The sequence below is a fragment of the Aphidius gifuensis genome, linkage group LG1 (assembly GCF_014905175.1).
Source record: "Aphidius gifuensis isolate YNYX2018 linkage group LG1, ASM1490517v1, whole genome shotgun sequence".
Lineage (NCBI taxonomy): Eukaryota > Metazoa > Arthropoda > Insecta > Hymenoptera > Braconidae > Aphidius > Aphidius gifuensis.
The window spans coordinates 29,087,323-29,106,600 of NC_057788.1; the positions used below are offsets into that span (position 1 = coordinate 29,087,323).

Here is a 19,278-nt window from a genome sequence, read left to right on the forward strand (position 1 = left end):
TAACTAAATTTGTCTAGGCCTAGAGGCCGCTTCTATATATGACTAGCTCTGTCTATGAGTCATTTCTTATCAGCAAGCAACATTTGTTAACTTAGCATGCCGTACATATGAAAAAGGAAAGATTAACATACGATGTACAAGTGTGAAAAAAAACAACGTGGAAAAAAAATTTCTAATATATTTTTTTTATTTTAATTTTAAAACTAAAATTTTTAGAATTATAAAAATTATTAAATTATTTTTAACAATTTTCTAATATTAAAAAAAAATTATTTTACTATTATCCTATCAAATATATATACATCGTAGGTATTTGTTTTAAATTCAAACCACGAGCGGATGTTAAAATAGAAAAAAAAATATTCCTAGTTTTGAGTGCTAGTAAATTCTCCCAGATGAGAGAGACCTCTATAGCTCTATTCTAAAATCATTTTCCAATGCATCGGAGACCTCTATGTTAAACATGGCGTCGTATTGATATTGTTTTTTTTTTTTTTTTTATAAATGTTTGTAAACAATTATGGCGCCGCTCTGTTTGTAAACATGTTGCTTTTTGCTGTTGCCTTTTTAAAAATCATATGCATTAATATTGATTGATGAATTAATTGTAACTATTATCAGCAATCGGAAGGTAAATCTTTTAATTGCTATCAATACCACCAGTAAATTGTTTTCAGTTAAAAAAATATATAACAATTGTTATCTTGTTTCAGTGTTTTCCCTTATAGATAAGAGGTTAAAACATGAATTCAAAGTGATATAGCAAAACAATAATAATTTTATCTACTTTGAAAATTACGAAAAAATGAATTGTAATAATAATTATACCCTCAGCACTCAATTATATCGTGCTATTGGGTTTTCCTATACTGACTCTGTGAAACGGTTACTTGATAGTACATCCATTCAAGTCAATGATACGTTTGATGAATCAAACGGTACACAGTGCAAGACAGAAGATATTGGAAAGACTCCTCTACAATATGCTGTTGAAAGCTATCGACCAGAAATTGTAAAATTACTCTTAAAACATAATGCTAACGTAAATCTTAAGTTGAATTCAAACATGTCTCTGATTCAATATGCATGTCAAGAAAAGAATCCTACGATTGTACAATTACTTGTAGACTATGGTGCCAATGTTAACTGTGTTGATCCATCACTACAAAAATGTTATACATGCTTACATTATGCTGTTGAAAACGAAGCAGAATGCACAGTTCAACTACTTGTAAATAAAGGAAGTTTCATTAATGCTACTGCCGAAAATAATATAACACCACTACATATAGCTGCAAAAAAAGGATATAACAATATATATCCTCATGAAGAGAACAATTTGTTAAAAATTCTCCTTGAAAATGGAGCAGACGTAAATGCACAAACTGACGACAAGAAGACAGCTCTTTATTTTACGGCACAGGCAGGACATTTGAGTGCTGTCCAAACAATTTTAAAGCATAATCCAGACAAAAATATCGAAGGTAATTTATCTTCTCTTGGTGTTGCAATTTCTTGTAATCATACTGATGGAATAAAAGCATCTTATTTTAAGTCACAAGCCAAACATATGAATATCTTACGTAATGATGGACTTTCTAGACCTGTTAGCAATATTAAAAACAACATAACTTCTCGTTATCATAGTATTTCTTGTGATCATTCAACAATTGTTAATCTTCTTATTGATTATGGATTAACATTAGAACCTCAACATAAATTTTATAAAATGTTTATTTTTGCTGCTGCATCAATTGGACATCTCAAAATAATCAAAAATTTTCTAACATCTGACAGCTGTGATGTTAATCTATCAGTAAATCCTGCATCGAAAAAATCGACCAGAATTTTACACACGTCAATTATAAATAATCATACTGATATATCACTATTGCTTATTGAAAATGGTGCTGATGTTAATGTTAAAGATGAGAATAATAAAAGTCCTGTACATTATGCAGTTACAAATAATAATACAGAAGTTACAAAAAAGCTTGTAGCTCATCATGCTGAGGTTCAACCTATTCTTCTTAGTTGTGCTATTCGCAATGATAATCTAGAAATTATTGAAATTCTTGTAAAATGTGGAGTTAATATCAATACAATTTTTGAAATGTCAAGTTCATTTTCTAGAAATCGAAAATTAACACCACTTTTAATTGCTATGCATAAAATGAACCATTCTGTAATTCAATATCTTGTAGAACACGGTGCGAACGTGAATTTTGTTGATGCACCTGATGGATATCCACCACTTCACTATGCTGTGACAAATAAAAACGAAAAAATCGTAAATATGCTTTTAAATAGAGGTGCTAATATAAATCTTAGATATTGTAAAGATAATAAAACTGTGCTTTTTTCAGCAGTTCAGACCATAGGAGATATTGAAATAATTAAATTACTATTAGAAAAAGGTGCTGATGTAAATTGCCAAGATAAATCTGGATTGACACCACTCTATTATATCATTGATCCAAAAAAATTTAACTCTCAAATTACTTCCGAAATAATTGAGCTATTATTGAAATATAATGCTGATATAAATTGCAATAGTAAATCTGGGATGACACCTCTTCATTATGCAACTATAAATACAGAATATGACAAAAAAAATGATACCCGAATTATTGAGCTATTATTGAAATTTGGAGCAGATATTGACTCTACTGATAAATTTGGTAGCACAGCACTTTACTATGCTATATCTAAAAAAAATAAAGAAAGTTTTCGTACTCTTCTTGACAATGGTGCAGACATTAATATTATGACGGAGCGCTATAAAATAGGGAATGAGTATGTAAGTCTATATAAGATTGCTACAAATTTTTATGAGAGACAGAAATATGAATTAAGAACTAGAAATTTTTCTGAGAGACAGAAACGTGGATATAGTACTACATGTGATTTTGATTATTATGATCAGGATTATGATGATTATTATGATGATTCCGATTATATTGAGGCTTGGAGACCTGAACTGAAAATTATTGAGATGCTCAAAGAGCATATTATTCAATTAAAGCAAGCGAAATGCTGGATCAATGAGGGAAATTTAAAAGCTATTAATAGCAGCGATGATTCCTCAACATCAAGTCACATGTTAGATTTATGTAATAAAGAAATCAGCAATATGAAAATTGAAAAAATTGGTAATAGTTGTGTCACTTTTCATGACGTCTTGATGAATGATTTTGATAAATTTGGAAGAAACAAAAATGTCATGGAAATTTTAGAGCTGGAAGAATGCAAAGAAAAATATCCTATCTATGGAAAAATAATAACTGGTAATTACAGAAGGGCAAAATTCAGAATACCTTTACAAAACGAATTTATTAATTCATTTTGTTGTCAATGTTATGGATTTAATCAGTTGCCATATATTTGTGTTGAAAAAATATGCACTTATTTGAGTCTACAAGATATGAGAGACCTAATAAACTCTGTTAATAAATTATGTTAATTTTCATTATAAAATTTAATAAAGATTTTTATAATACATGGTTTGTTAATAATATAAATAACATTTACCTGAATCATTATGCTGGTGTAATTTGATTTTTGTACTATTTTTCATAACTAAATAAGTAATTGTCAAGTTTTAAATAAGTCTATTTTAATATATTTCACCACATCCTATGATATTATTTTTCACTTTGAAAAAAAAACTATCAATTCCAAATAGTTCGCTATTCAATTTATCGTATTTATTATGTCTATTGAACATTTATACAAATTCATAAAATTATTAAAAAACGTAATATATTTTCTTTCGTTTATTAAACTAATTATTCGTCTTTATATAAAATTCAGATAAAAAAAAAATTTAAAAAGTATATCATTTTTTTTCTTTACACATTAATATATACAATAAACTCCAAAGTGACAAAAAATAAAAAAAATATATATCTATCTGTAGTCTAAACATGTCATAAGATATTAATTAACAATAAAATTTTTCTTTTTTTAAAAATAAAAAATAAAGCATAATTTTTTAAAAACAAATTCATAAATATAAATTTTCTGTTGTCATATATATCACAAAGACTCATCAACCATTTTTTGAAAATTATTGCCATCAATATTAATATTAATTTGTTTAATACTATCAAATAATTCATCAGCACATAAATTATCAGGTAATTTTTTTAAAAATTGAGCACCCCTAACAAAATCCATATTTAACAATTGTTTTTGATAAATATTTAATATTCCAATAGCTGTTTTAAATAAAAATTCATCTCCATCTCTTATAAACATATCCCAAACACGACAAACAATATCAAGTGGCATTGCTTTTGAATAAATTGTATAAATCCAATCAAGAAGATAAAAATCTGGACTTAAACCAGAATTTAAAAAATGTTTATATATTATTGGTATATTAATTGATAATATTTTCATAAATAAATTATAATAAACATTCATTTTATTTTGATTAAGTGTAAATGCAGCTTTATGACATGGATTATCAATTAAATTTGAAAAACATATAAATGCATCACATTTATCCATATTTAATGTTAATATTGCAGCAATAAAACTCATACCTTGAAGATAACCAACATCTGGACGTAATACACAATATGCTGATAAAACTGAATTTAATGATTCATTAAGTGGTCCATTATTTTGAAATAAACATAAATTTGGAAATGTACGTGATACATCTAATTTAATTGCTGTTAAATAATCATTATGTAATTTATTATCAGCAAAATTTATTATTTTTTTTTCACATTCATTGTATATATCAATTGTTAAATTTAATGTATTATTTATTGATAATTTCCATACACGTCCACGTATACTTGGTGGTAAACCAGACCACCATAAATCATAAACATTTTTTTTATAACGTAACGTAGAAAAATTTGGTATTATTAAATTATTCCATGTTGCTGAATTACATAATAATTTATCTTCTTTTTTAATATTTCGTTCACGTAACTCGTTATTTTTTTTTTTAACACGTTCATCAATTTTTCTTGCTTTTTCTAGTATTTCATCGTGTTGTTTACGATGTTGCATTTCTTCAGCTGGATTTTTAGCTGGTAAATTTGATGGACGAGTATGTTGTATTAGACCTAAACTTCCACCAATTATTTCGTTGTTATTATTTTGTGATGATGAGGTATTTTGATGACGAGAAAAAAAGCTTTTCATCTGTTTTATACCAGGAAATAAATGGTCATCTTTTTTGTCCAACATTTTAAATGATTTTTAATGTTATTTGGCAAGTATTTTATATTGTATTTATTTATCTTGGCTATTTTTCATTTTATGCTTTGGAGCAACTCATTATTTTCTACGTCGATTCATATTTCAGATCAATTTTTTAATTATTAAATTAATTGGCTAATTAATTCACTAGCAGATCTATCAAGGTCAACTGTCATTTGACAATCTAAAAATAATTTAACGTAATTAATATAAGTATATTTAACAATTATTTTATAAACAAATTTATGATTTAAATACCTGTTATTATTTTTTGTTTGTCAATTTGAATTTTTTACTTTTTAATATCAACATTTTATTGTTGTTTTGAGTAACTTGTCATCAATGACAAAATTAGACTTTGACAGATGATAAACTTTCATTGTAAATATATGTTAATTAGATTTTTCATTGATTTATTTATTGCACTTAATTTCACATAAAAATAAATTCAAATTGGTCAGTAAGACAATACAAATTTCCCACTAATTTTTACCTGGTGTTTTATCATTTTTTTTTCTTGATAAGATATTAAACACACCTAATTTCCTGATGATAATGGAGTAAATGTCAAATGTTTGTCTTTATTTATTTTTATTTTTTTTTTATTATTATTATTGTTTACGTCACGTGTAATAGATAGTTAAAAAATTCTTCACAAGACGGCGTTCAAAGCAGATGATTTTTTTTATGTCAAACGTGTCAAAATATTTTTTTTTTTTCCAAATTGTTTATTTATTTTTTTGATATAAATTATATGTGACATTAGTGTATGTGTGTATATTTATTATTAATGTATAAAAAATAAGCATAATTAAATTTAGTAATAATTATTGCTTTGTTAAACAATATGTTTGTTTATTAATTTAAAAAATTGTTTGATTGTTTAGATTAATTAAATATGGCTGCAAATGTTGACATATTGTTATCCTGATTTTAATTTACCTGGAACTTTTAATATAAAAAGGTAATAATATTATAAAAATAATTAAACAATTAATTTATATTGTCAATTTTTTTTAACTATCTTTAGTTAAAAAATTTTTGAACTTAGAAAGTTTATTATTTTATTTGAGATGTTTCGATTGGTTGCGAAAAGTGAGGTTAATTTTAATGACACGTAAGAGATAACATTAGATTACAAATTTGATCATCATATAAAAATAAATAAATAATTTCTTTATTTTGTAATTATGGCGAAATTTACATTTGACCTAATATTATTTTTATTTTAACAATTTAAAAACAAACATTAGATTCAACTAAACAATTACGAATTATTGGAGTAATTTTATTTTTATTATTGTCATTATAAATACATATCTAACAATAAAAATTTTATATAAATAATTATCAAAATCTCCTGAACAACATAAATAAATAAATGAAAAATTAATTTTATAAATTCATTAACGTATTTTAATAAAATTAAATAAACAAATTACATGAATTTTATATCCAGCTATTTTCATTTTCATATTTATTTATTAATAAAAATTATAATTAATTTAATAACTAATTATCAACAACAATATAATTGGCAAACTTATTTCCCAATAATTAAAGAAAAAAATCAATCTTTTCTTTTTTAATTGAATTAATTTTCAAAGAAAATAAAGCCAATTTATCATAATTTTATTAATTATAATATTTTTCTTTTTAGTAATTAAATTAAAAAATTATAAATTAATAATAAATATTTATTAATATCCATTGAAATTATGAGAAATATATTTTATTATGAATAAATATGTAAATAAAAAATTAAAAAGCTCAATTGATTATTTAATAAATGATTCTCTTTAAGACTAGACCTTCAACCACATAACACATTGTGTTAGAAATAATAATATAAAATAGAGAAACATGTTTTTTTTAGAATCAAGTATGCTAATGTAATTTACCCCACTCATATACGATCCAATTAGTTTGTTGTAAAATCAGAACAGTGGAATTTCATCGACCCTGCTAAATAAAGTCTTCACTGTCAACTAACTAAACCATTTATCATAATATATATATCAAATAATAATGAATATATTAAATATATATAATAATTATTATAAATAATAAAATTAATTAAATGTTACGAAAAATGAAAAAATATTAAGCATTAAAATGAATTGGTTTTTGGTGTTTTTATTAATACAGTTTACCATGTCGGGTGAATCAACATCTTCACCACCACATGAACCACCTGAATTGGTGGAGGACACTGGTACATCTGGTGTCATCAACATTCAGGATATAACAGAAACAGATAACTGCCAAAGTATGAGCTATCAAGAAATAATGATGAAAAATAAATTTGATTTAAAAAAAAAAGAAGAAGAAGTACAGGTATTTATTAGATTTTTTATATTTAGTGGTATAGCTAATTATTTTTTGTGTTTTATTTATGTTTTTAATTGATTTAATTGTAGGAATATGGAAGAAAACTTAGTAAAATTAAATCAAGAACAAAATTATCACGACGAAGTGTTGAACCATTAAGTAATGTTGATGATTCTTCATCATCATCAACAGTGAGACATGATTTATCATTACCAATTATTGAGGATATTAATGATATTAGTGAAGCTAAAACACCAAAAGCTAAATCAAATTTATTACAAAAAAAATTAGCTGAAAATAGAAAAATGTTTGAACAACATAGTAAAGAAATGACTGATTCAAATCGTGCTGTTGAAGAAAAAGTTGAAGCATTACGTCAACAAATTAATGAAACAGATTTATTACATAAAGATAATATAACAATTTTACCAGTAAGACCAGTTGCAGTTATATCACAAAATGAAACAACTCAATTACGTGAAAAAGATAATAAAATATTAGAATTAGATACAAAAATTCATCAATTAGAAGCAATTATAATTGATTTACAAGATAATTTAAAAGAAAAAGATTCAGTTATTGATGCTAGAACAAAAGCAATTGCATTAATGTCAGAGGATTTATCGAAAAAAGGTAAAACAACATTGGATACACTTGAAGAAACAAAAGATGAAATGAGATCAATGCAGTCTAATTTTGTATTAATGGAAACATCATTAAAAGATAAAAATGATCATTTGATAATTCAACTTGAAGAAAAAACAAAAAAAATTCAGGAACTTGAAGATGTTGTTAATAAAATTGATAATTCAATGAGTGATACAAATATGATAAGTGATTTAAAGAATGAAATGTCATTAATGCAAGAAAATTTTATTCTCATTGAATCATCACTCAAAAATAAAATTGATAGCTTAATGATACAACTTGCTGAACGTGAAGAACAATTATCAAAAGTTGATGAAAGCATAGATGAATATAAAAATAATTTATCAACGAACGAACGAACAATTGAAATTGAAGAAAAATTAAAAATATTTGAAGAAAATAATAAATTATTGGAAAATAAAAATGAAGATTTAGAAAAATATTTTATTGATTTAATTAATAAAAAAGATAATAGAATACTTGAATTGGAAAATCAGCTGGAAGAAAATTCAAAGGACATAAATGAGAGTGAAAATGTACAAAAATTAACTCAACAACTTGATGAACTAAATAAAAATATGATAAAATTAAAAGCACAACATAAAAATAAGCTTAAAAATCTTCAAAAAAAATTAGATGATTTTAAGAAGGCATGTTTTATTTATTTATTTAATTATTTATTTATAAAAAAAAAGTAATTGTTATTTATTATTTTTTTTAATTATCAATTAGATTTCTGATGTTAATGCAGAACTTGTGAAACTTGGAAATCAGGTCGCATTATTGGAGGAGGAGAAAGGTAACCTTCAGCTGAGTCTGGTAGACTTTGACGAGCTTAAAGGTAGGATTTAGGGCAGATAATGAAAAAAAAAAAATAATTTCTTTTTCGTACAAAAAAAAAAAAATTGTTTTTTAATTTGTAAATTTGTTTTTTTTTATTTTGTTTTTTTTTTTTCTTTTTTTTTTTGCTGATTAATTTCTGGTGATGGTATAACGATATTAAATGTTAAATTAAATTTAGACCTCGATGCCTACTTTTATCCTTGTCAAAGCTTGTCTCACTCGAATATTTTATAAGATGAATAATTATTTGTAGATGACACAATTAAACAATGTATTTTATGATTTTTTTTATTTTTATTTTTATTTTTTTTTACTATATAAAAACGAAAAAAAAAATTATAAAATTTGTACAGCTTCAACAGCTGAGATTCAAAAACATGTGAGTGAATTGGAAAATAAAATTTCGGCTCAAGCTGTTGATATTCAAACACATGTTGATGCAATTGCCACATTGGAAAATCAAAAATTCGATTTAATGCAAGGTATTTTATTGATAAACAAAAATATAATTGAATGAATTGATTTTTTCTTTTCATATTTAGATAGCTACTTGAGTATTTCATTTATATTTTATTTAACTTACAGAGTTACACAATGTAAAACAAGAAGTATCAGCTCTGGAAGCTGAAAATGCAGACAGTGAAAATTTACGTGTAACAGCTGAGCTTAAAGTTGTTGATCTTGAGGAGCAATTAGATGCTATTCAAAAATTATATAAGTCCAAAAATAATCCACCAACATCAATTGAAACTGATGATACAAATAATGAACAATTATTATCAGAAGAAAAAATTTTAAATGCTGAATTAAGTGTCAATGAATTGCTTGAAAAAATTGATAATTTAATGGAAAAAAATAATTTGCTTGAAATAGAATTGAAAGAATTTAAAGAAAAAAATATAAATGTTGATAAAAAAACATCTGAAACTGATTCAACTGAATCATTTGAACGTATGTCTGATGAAAATAGTGAAATAATACATAAAATATCAGTTTTAGAAGAACGCGATAGTGAAATATCAGAAAGTATGACACAAAGTATTCATCAAAGAATTGAAAATCTTGTTCAAGAAAATAATGATTTAGTAATTGAATTGACAAAGCTTCATGAAAAATATGATTCAATATTTGAAGAAAAGAATGAATTAAAATTGAAAATTGATAAATTATCATTAGACAATAATTCATCATCAGAAAATTCAGATATGATGAATAAATTGACAAATATAGAGCTTGAAAATATTCAACTAAAAGATAACATTGAAAAATTATTAGACAATAAAATTATAACATCATTGGAATTAGAATTATCAAATTGTAAAAGAATAAACGACCAACAAATTGAATTAATCAAAAATATCGAATTAAATCTTGAAAATAATGACAAAGAATTGACAAATAAAAATGAAGAAATTGAAACTTGTCAAAGTGTGATTAAAAATTTAACAGAAACATCGATGAATTTCATTGAGATGGAAAAGAGATTAGAAAATTTAAAACAAGATAAATTAATAATTATTGAAAAAATGAATCAACGTGAAGAAGATAATTTAAAATTAATGTCACAATTAAAAATAAATGAAGAAGATAATAAATCAAATGTTCAAGTATTTAATGATAAAATTATTGATTTAGAAACAAAATTAGGTGAAAAAGATTCAACAATTGAGAGTAAACAAAATGAAATAATTTTATTACAAGAAGATATTGAAAAACATAAAGAGTTAATTGAAAATTTAAAAGCTGACAGTGTTGAAATAAAACAAACTATTGATAATATTGAAAGCGAAAAATTAAAAATGACTGAAAATAATAAAATGCTTGAGGCACATGTTGCAGTTCAAGATGACACGATTAAATCACTTCAAGAAGAATTCCAGTCAACAATTAAAATAATGGAAGATCAGCTACGAGACAAAGAAATTATGATGATGAGTTTTGATCAACAAATACCATTATTACAAGAATCAATTGAAGAAAAAGATAATCTTATTGCAGAATTAAAAGATGAAATAGAAAAGATACAACAATTTTCTGTTGATAATGAAAAATTATTAACAAATAATCAAAATGAAATTGTTGAATTGCAAGAAAGCATTGATGTTAAGGAAAAAATTTTAAATAATTTACAAGAAGCATTGGAAGAAAAAGAAAAAACAATAAATGAATTACAAAATATGCTAAAAGACAAAGAAGATATTTCACATAATTTACAAATTCAGTTAAATGAAAAAGAAGAATTTATGAAAAATATGAAATTAGAAATGAGTGATCTCAAAAATATGTTGCAAGAAAATATGCAGCAAAATATCGAATCAGAAAATGCAGAAATTAAAGCTGAAATATCGAAATATGATGAAAAAATTTCTACATTAGAACAGCAACTACAAGAAGCCTATGAAATAATTAATAATTATGAAGAATCAATTCGTGAATTAAGAACAATTGTTAATCAACGAGAAGATACTATTGAAAATTTAAAAGAAAATAATTCTTTAATGAGTGAAAAAATTAAACAGATTGAAGATGAAATATTGGAAAAACAAAATAAACTTGTAGAAAATAATGAAGCAATTGAAAAATTAACAAAAGAAAATGATAATTATTATTCTCAAATAAAAGACAATGAATATGAAATAATAAAATTAAATGAACAAGTGTTGCAATTGAATAATATTATTGGTGATTTTAAAAATCAAGTTACACAACTTGAGGATGATGTTGTTTTATTGAATGATAAATTAAGATTAAAAGAAAGTTATGAAAATAAAAATGAAGAAATGTTACGTGAACTTGGAGCTAATGAAGAATTAATTCAAAATTTAAATATTAAAATTGATGAAAAGACAAATGAAAATGAGGAACTTCGTGGTCACATTGAAATAATAAATCAAGAATTAAATCAACTTCATGGTAATTTATCTGAAAAAGAAAATATGATTTCTTCAATTGTTGAAGAAAAGAATAATTTATTGTCAATTGTATCAGAAAAAAGTGAATTATTGGATAATCAATCAGGCTATATGAATCAACTTCAGAGTGAATTGACTAATGCATACAAAATGATGGAACAATTAAAGCTTAAACATATTGAAGATATTCAAATGATGAATGACAGAACTCAAGAATTTATTGAAGAGCTACAAGTAAAAACAACTGAATTAACAAAATTACAATTAATATTGGAAGAAAAAGAAAAACTTATATCACAAAATATGACGGAGGAAGTTAGAAAATCATATGAAGAAAAAATTGTGTCATTGGAAAATCAATTACAAGAAACAACAGTAAATATGCAAAATCAATTACAAAAAATGAAAATAATTGCTGCAAATTTAAAGAAAAAAACAAATCAGTGTCAACAATTTGAAATTAAAATTGGTGAATATGAAGAAAAATGGACAACTGAAAAATCAGAAAAACAAGAAATGACATTAAAAATTCAAGAGCTTGAAATGATTATTGAACAAAAAAAATCTGATATTGAAATATTAAATCAGACTGTTTTTGAGCATAAAAAACAAGTAGATATATCAAATGAAAATATTGAAAAATTAGGCAATGAATTAGAATTAACAAGAGATAAAATTGAATACTTGATGCAAGAATCTGCAAATTTGATGTCTGAAATTGCAACAAAACATCATGAATATGATGCTAAAAATAATGAAATTGAAGCTAAAAATTTGGAAATTGAAAATTTACAATCTACCAAATATGATCTTGAATGTGAATTTGAAAGATTTAAAGTAGCAGCAACTGAAGAAAAAAATACAGCTGATGAAAATTTGGCAATATTAACAAAAGAGTTACAGCTAGCTAAAGAAGAAAGTCAGACATTAAATGAAGAAATTTCATCATTAAAAACAATTAATCATGAATTACATGTCCAGATGGAACAAATGACAGTAGAAATTTCACAAAAATCAGCAGTTTTAGATGAAAAAGAATTAGATATAAATGAAAAAATATCATCAAATCAACAAAAAACTCTTGAGCTTGAAAATAAATCCTTGGAAATTCAAGAAAAATCATTTGAAATTGAAAAAACATTACAAGAGTTGCAAGAAAAATCATCTGAGCTTAGAAATAAAGAAATCGATATTGAAAATAAATCATTAGAAATTGAAGAAAAAACTAAAGAAATACAAAATAAATTATTACAAATAGATGATATGTCAGATGAGATTTTACGAAAAACATCTGAAATTGATTCTAAAAATGCTGAATATTTGAAACTAACAGAAAATATAATTGCAGAAAAACAAATGATGGAAATATCATACGAAGAAAAATCAGAAAAAGCTCGTGAACTTGGTGTTCGTATGCAAGTTATGGAAAATGAATATGTTGAACAATTAAATACAATACAAAAATTAAAAACAGAAAATGGTATGTTAATGTCAAAACAAGCACAAATAAATGAACGTCTTGAAAATACTGAAAGTGAATTAATTGAACGTGAAAAAATTATTGAAAATTTACAAAATGAATTATTACAAATAAATAATCCAGAAAATCAAGTAACACAAACATTAGTTAATATGCTTGAATCAAAACTTCATGAAAGAAATGCTGAAATTGAAAATTTAGATAATGAACTTGCAACAGAACTTTTAAGATCTGGTGAAATGATGGCAGCTGGTGAGCAACAACAACAACAAAAACAAGTACAACAAGTACAAGAAATAAATCATTCACTTGAAGAATATAATAATTTATTAGCTAAAAATTCAGAACTAGAACAACAATTAAATGAACTAAATGAAAAAATTATAAATATTAATTTAAAAAATACAGAAAATGAAAATAAAATTATACAAATGAATGAAGCTATTGAAGAGAGTCAAAATATCCAAAGATTGTATACAGAACTGTTGGAAATTTATGAAATTCATAAAAGAGATTTCGAAAAAATTAAAGAAATTAATAATCAACTTGAATTGGAAAAAAATCAGTTGACTGAAAAAATTGACAACTTAACTGTTAATAAAGAGGATTCAGTAGAACCTCAACTTTTTGATGCATCAAAATTATTTACATCAGAATCATCATGGGATTTAAAGAGTGAAGATGAAGTATCTTCATTAAAAAAACAATTGCAAGAACAAGAAATATCATACAGCCAATTAAAAGCAAATTTTGATGCATTAAATTTAAAAGCTCAAAATTATCATCAACAAATTGATGAATTAAGTGCCAATAAAAATGAAATTGATGAAATTAAAAAACATTATGAAGAGAATAATAAATCTTTATTAGAAAATTTAAAAATTTTACAAGATAATGAAAATAATTATGCATTAATAATAAATCAATTTTTCACTGATATAAAAAATAAAGTAGATGAAGAAAAACTTGTTTTACCATTTGAATTAAATACACAAATGTTAGAATCAAATTTAAATATAATTTCATCAATAATTGATGATTTAAATATACAAAAAAGTCAATTAATTAAATATAAAAAAGATTCTGTAACCAAAGAAGAGCTTAAATGTGATGAAACATCTGAATTATCATCAACAGTTTGGAATGAAGAAATAAAAATTGATGAAGATGAAGAAGTATGGGCTTGGAATCAACAAGAAGCTGAACTATCAACAGTTCCTCCAGTATCAATATGTACAAATGAAACAAAATTATATGCTAAAATTGCTGAACTTGAAGATACAATAAAAGATTATGAAAATGAAAAAGCTAAATTAAATGAAGATATTAAAGCATCACAAATACGTTGTGGTAAACTTGTTAAAAAATTAAAAGAATATAAAATACAAAATGAAAATTTACAAAAACAAATTAAAATACAATCATCAAGTGGTGGTTTTGATGAACTTAATACAGCAATTGAAGATGAACTTAAATGTCAAATAAGTAAACTTGAAAAAACATTGCTTGAATTAAAAAATGATAATGATAAAATAATACTTGAACGTGATCAATTATCAAAAAGAATTGATGTTTTAATGGCAGGAAATGAAAGATTTACAGAATTAAAAGAACGTCAAGAACGTGAAATTCAAGTTTTACAAATACAAAATAATGAACTTACAATAAAGCTAGAAAATTATGAACGTAATTATTCAGAAATTCCAATTGTTAAAACAAATGAAAATGAAAATTTAGAAGTCATGGAAAATACAGAAAATAATGAAAATATTTCGAAAGATAAATTTAATGAATTACAAGAATCAATAGAAATTTTATCATCAGAAAATGAAGAACTTAGATCATTAATTGAAAATGAAAAAATATTACGAGTTGATGCAGAAAGTAAATTGACTGAAAAATTACAACAAATTGAAGAAGAAAATGCTCAACGACAATCTTTTGAAGAAACAGATAAAGAAAAGTTAAATGAACAAATTCGAGAAATTGAAGAGACAAAAAAACAAGCTGAAGAGCAATTAATTACATTGGAAAATAATTATAAAGAAAAAATAAATTATCTTGAAAATACTATTGCTGAAAAATCCCTAAAAATTGATTACTTTGAAGAAAGTCTTAAAAATTCACAATTAGAATTACAAAATATTAGTGAATCATTAGAAAATACAAGTGAATTATTAAGTGTTCGTGTTAAAGAAGTATCTGAATTAAAAAGCCAAATTGAAGAATTAAAAATTGACAAAGCAAATATTGAATCACGTCAATTAAATGTTGAGGAAATTGGAAAATCATTGAATGAAAAAGATGAAGAAATAATTGAAATATCAAAATTAAATCAACAATTAGAAAATAAATTATCGGAAATTTCTTTCATGTCTTCTAAAATTGAAGAATTAAATTTAGAAAGAGAACAAATGACACTAAAAATTGATAATCAAACACAAGAAATAATTTTCCTAAAAGAAAAATTAGATGAAAAAGAATGGTTATTAGAAAAAATTAATTCTGAAAAAGCTCTTGATCAACAAAAATTAACATCTTATGAAGAAGAAATTGAAAATTCTAATGTCTTGATAAATCAATTACAAAATTCAATAACAATTTTAGAACAAAATATTAATGAAAAAACAAATGAATTATCAATAAAACAAGAAGAAATTGATAAATTTGAAAAAACAATTTTACAATTATCCAGTACTCCAGCTGTTGAAATTACTGATGAAGATAATATTGAAATGAAAAATCAAGTAACACAATTAAAAGCTGAATTAAATACAAAACTTGAAGAAATTGAAAATTGGAAATACATGTTAAATGAAAATACATATCCAAAAATTCTTCAAGAATTACAAGATAAAGTTAATTTATTGTACAATGAAAAAATACAACTTGAACAAGCATTAACAATGGCTCAACAACAATTACAATTACAAAAAAATCAAGAAACAACAGATAATATTAATGAAATTGAAAAAATATTAAAATTCAAAGATGAAGAAATAAATTTATTAATTAAAAAATTAGAAGATAAAACAATTGAATGTTCATTACTTGAAAATGCATTAGCTAAACAACTTCCTAAAAATTTTGATAAATCAGATATTACATTGAGTGATGATGAAATCCAAAGAAAAAATAAAGAATTAACATCTAGTGAGCTTGATATTGCACTTTATATGTTGCATCAACGTGATGTAAGATGTGAAGAATTAACACATGAATTAATGCAGTTATTAGAAGAAAGAGACACATTACAATTGCGACTATCCAATACAATTAGATTAAATGAAGAATTGCGAAGAATTTTACCAGCTGATGTTGAAAAAAGTATTGCTGAAAAAATGCCAGTTATTGATGATGATCAACCATCAACATCAGATACTGAAAATAAAATTGAACTCGCTCAAAAGTAAGTTAATTAAATGATATTAAAAATTAATTTTTATTTATAATTCATTCAGATGATTATTATTTTATACATCATGGTAAATTTAATTTTTAAATTCATAATTTTGTTGATTTTAGTTGGCTTTTATTAGGCCCTTTATAATTATTATAATTTAAGTAGAATATGAGTTCCTGTAAATGCTAGTTTTCCCTGTAGGTTATCACAGCTGCATACTGTTGGTCATCGACGTGATGTGAGATTAATGGATGAACGAGAATTACGTAATACACAACAAATGTCATTGTTGGCACACAAAGATGCACTTAGTACATTACCACCTGATGCTGCTGCAAGACTCATCAATGCTAATTATACTCTTTGTATGTATTGTTTATTTAATATTATCATTCAACAAAAATTATCATTTTATTATCTTTAAATATTCATTATTAAAAGTAAAAAATAATGTAATTATTACTAATTATTTATGCTGTTTTTCGAAAGATTTATTCAAGTTGATTTTTATAATTTTTATTTTATTTTTTTCAACAGCACGAGACGTTCAGAGCCCATCTAGCGTGCTACTTAATTGGCTGTGGGGTAAAAGGTAAATTTAAAATATTTATTAGGTATTAATTTAGATAATTTATTTATTATTTGTTTTATAAATTTTAATTTTGTGGTTTTAGTACACCAAAAGTCGTTCACATGTGACCAAAAAGAAATTTTATCGACTGGATGTCATCGAAATCTTGAAAATTCCTTTAAACATTCCTTTTAAAAAATATAAATTCGACTGCCAATCGAATGTTTATTATTTTTGTTTGTTAAATGATTTTTTGAAGAATAAAATTTTTAAAAAATAAATCATCTCGCAATGTCGATTGATAATTAAAAGAAGAAAAAAAAAAAATTATATTTGTATATTCAATGAGTCATCTCGAGTGTTTATTATTAATTTATAATTGTTTAATGTTGGTGCCTTTATGTATCAAAGTGTCAAAAATTAATTGATCATTTTTAATGACAATTAGAGTTAAAATAAGAATTAAAAAATGAGGAAAAAATATAAAAACTGTCATATTGTTTTATAATATATAAATATTATTGTATAAAAATTAACTAGGACATGTATTTACTAACGAAAAAAAAAAAATTAAATAAATAAAATGTAAATTTTTCCTCCTAATAATTTTGTGTTAATTTAGAGATTTATTCATAGTAATTTAATTTTATTATTTTTTATCAAATTTAAAAGACATTTATGACATTATTTATGAGCAAATATGATGTTCAAACAATTTTTATCAATGCTTAGATAATTTTTTAATTTTGAACTCATAAATCAATATTTTAACAGGTATTTCTGTCTCAATTTTTTAATTTCTGTTGAACACAAAGCAGGAATTAAAATTATGAAATTACATCAGGATAAAACTATTATCATCATATAAAATTTAAACAAATATTAACTTTGTTTTATGTAAAAAAAAAAATTAATATTTATTCTTTATCTCGTATGGTAAATGCCTGATCAACGATTGACCAATACTACTTATTTTCAGGAATTTTTTAATAAAAAATAAATAACATTTTTAGCATTGATATTTTATTTAAAATTAGTTCATTAATTTTTTTTTTATTTAGAGTCTGAATAAAGGATTTGGACCACCTCCACAGCCAATTTTTGGAGGTGTAAATTTTCGAATTTGATCAATCCAACGAAGATAATCAAAAACTTTACAATTAAAAGAAGGTGATCCAATATATTGTGGTAATCCAGATGAAACAATACCAATTATAGTATTTCCATCAACGAGTGGACCTCCACTATCCCCCTTAATGAAGAAAAAATAAAAACATACAATAGAACAATCTAAATTTAAATGTGAACTTATGAAACAATATAATACTTACAAATGACGGGCATGCTCCCAAATGATGTGCTGTACAAAATAATCCTGATGAGTCATCATTAAAACTTACGTGTTGATAAAATTGACATAAACTTTTAGTTGTAATAGTTAATTCAACTTTTTTTAAAAATATTGAAGAATATAACGAACAGCTTTGGCTTCCCCAGCCAGAAAGTACAACTCTTGTATTTTCAATAACATCTTGAGTTGGCAAATCAACTGGTTGAACATTAGCATTAAATTTAATTGGTCTCATCAACTTTATAAAAAATAAATAAACAGCTAATATAATAAAACTTTGACAAGACAGTTGATGAATCAAATTATGTATTGAGAAAAAAATTAAATACCTTAAAAATAGCAATATCATATTGTGCACTTGGTACAGATTTTGGCTCAAAATTCATGGGAATAAATGCACTTGAACTTTGATATAATTCATCTTGATTAACAACAATATCAATATTTGTACCAACTGTAAAAAATATTTGATTTATTTCTTTAGGACTTCTATCAATATAAAAAACACAATGAGCT

The 19,278-nt window shown here is 23.9% G+C and overlaps 4 protein-coding genes across 9 annotated transcripts; 2 read left to right on the forward strand and 2 right to left on the reverse strand.

Moving 5' to 3' along the window:
- Positions 1 to 519: 519 nt before the first annotated feature.
- On the forward strand, positions 520 to 2,495 carry LOC122860146 (putative ankyrin repeat protein RF_0381). Its single transcript, XM_044163834.1, has 3 exons — positions 520 to 631; positions 714 to 2,290; positions 2,367 to 2,495. Exons 2-3 carry the CDS (start codon positions 806 to 808, stop codon positions 2,379 to 2,381), a joined length of 1,500 nt encoding a protein of 499 aa, XP_044019769.1. The 5' UTR covers positions 520 to 631; positions 714 to 805; the 3' UTR covers positions 2,382 to 2,495.
- Positions 2,496 to 3,684: 1,189 nt separating this feature from the next.
- LOC122860162 (TBC1 domain family member 14-like) lies at positions 3,685 to 5,854 on the reverse strand. Its single transcript, XM_044163852.1, has 2 exons — positions 5,482 to 5,854; positions 3,685 to 5,407 (listed from the first exon to the last, which is right to left on the reverse strand). Exon 2 carries the CDS (start codon positions 5,209 to 5,211, stop codon positions 4,039 to 4,041), a length of 1,173 nt encoding a protein of 390 aa, XP_044019787.1. The 5' UTR covers positions 5,212 to 5,407; positions 5,482 to 5,854; the 3' UTR covers positions 3,685 to 4,038.
- Positions 5,855 to 5,910: 56 nt separating this feature from the next.
- Positions 5,911 to 18,014, forward strand: LOC122860114 (uncharacterized protein PFB0145c-like). Of its 6 annotated transcripts, none has more exons than XM_044163770.1 (10): positions 5,931 to 5,990; positions 6,111 to 6,187; positions 7,372 to 7,560; positions 7,644 to 8,852; positions 8,935 to 9,043; positions 9,399 to 9,527; positions 9,631 to 16,846; positions 17,042 to 17,205; positions 17,378 to 17,432; positions 17,515 to 18,013. In XM_044163770.1, the coding sequence occupies exons 3-10, from the start codon at positions 7,378 to 7,380 to the stop codon at positions 17,537 to 17,539; spliced, it is 9,090 nt and encodes a 3,029-aa protein (XP_044019705.1). In that variant the 5' UTR covers positions 5,931 to 5,990; positions 6,111 to 6,187; positions 7,372 to 7,377; the 3' UTR covers positions 17,540 to 18,013. The 6 variants fall into 6 exon arrangements, with proteins under 6 accessions (XP_044019704.1, XP_044019705.1, XP_044019708.1 ...); XM_044163772.1 differs by having other exon boundaries at positions 5,942 to 5,990; positions 8,935 to 9,001; XM_044163769.1 differs by having other exon boundaries at positions 5,911 to 6,187.
- A 454-nt stretch (positions 18,015 to 18,468) lies between these two features.
- On the reverse strand, positions 18,469 to 18,997 carry LOC122847402 (chymotrypsin-1-like). The gene is made up of 2 exons (XM_044145050.1): positions 18,812 to 18,997; positions 18,469 to 18,663 (listed from the first exon to the last, which is right to left on the reverse strand). The coding sequence occupies exons 1-2, from the start codon at positions 18,995 to 18,997 to the stop codon at positions 18,469 to 18,471; spliced, it is 381 nt and encodes a 126-aa protein (XP_044000985.1).
- Positions 18,998 to 19,278: the final 281 nt, after the last annotated feature.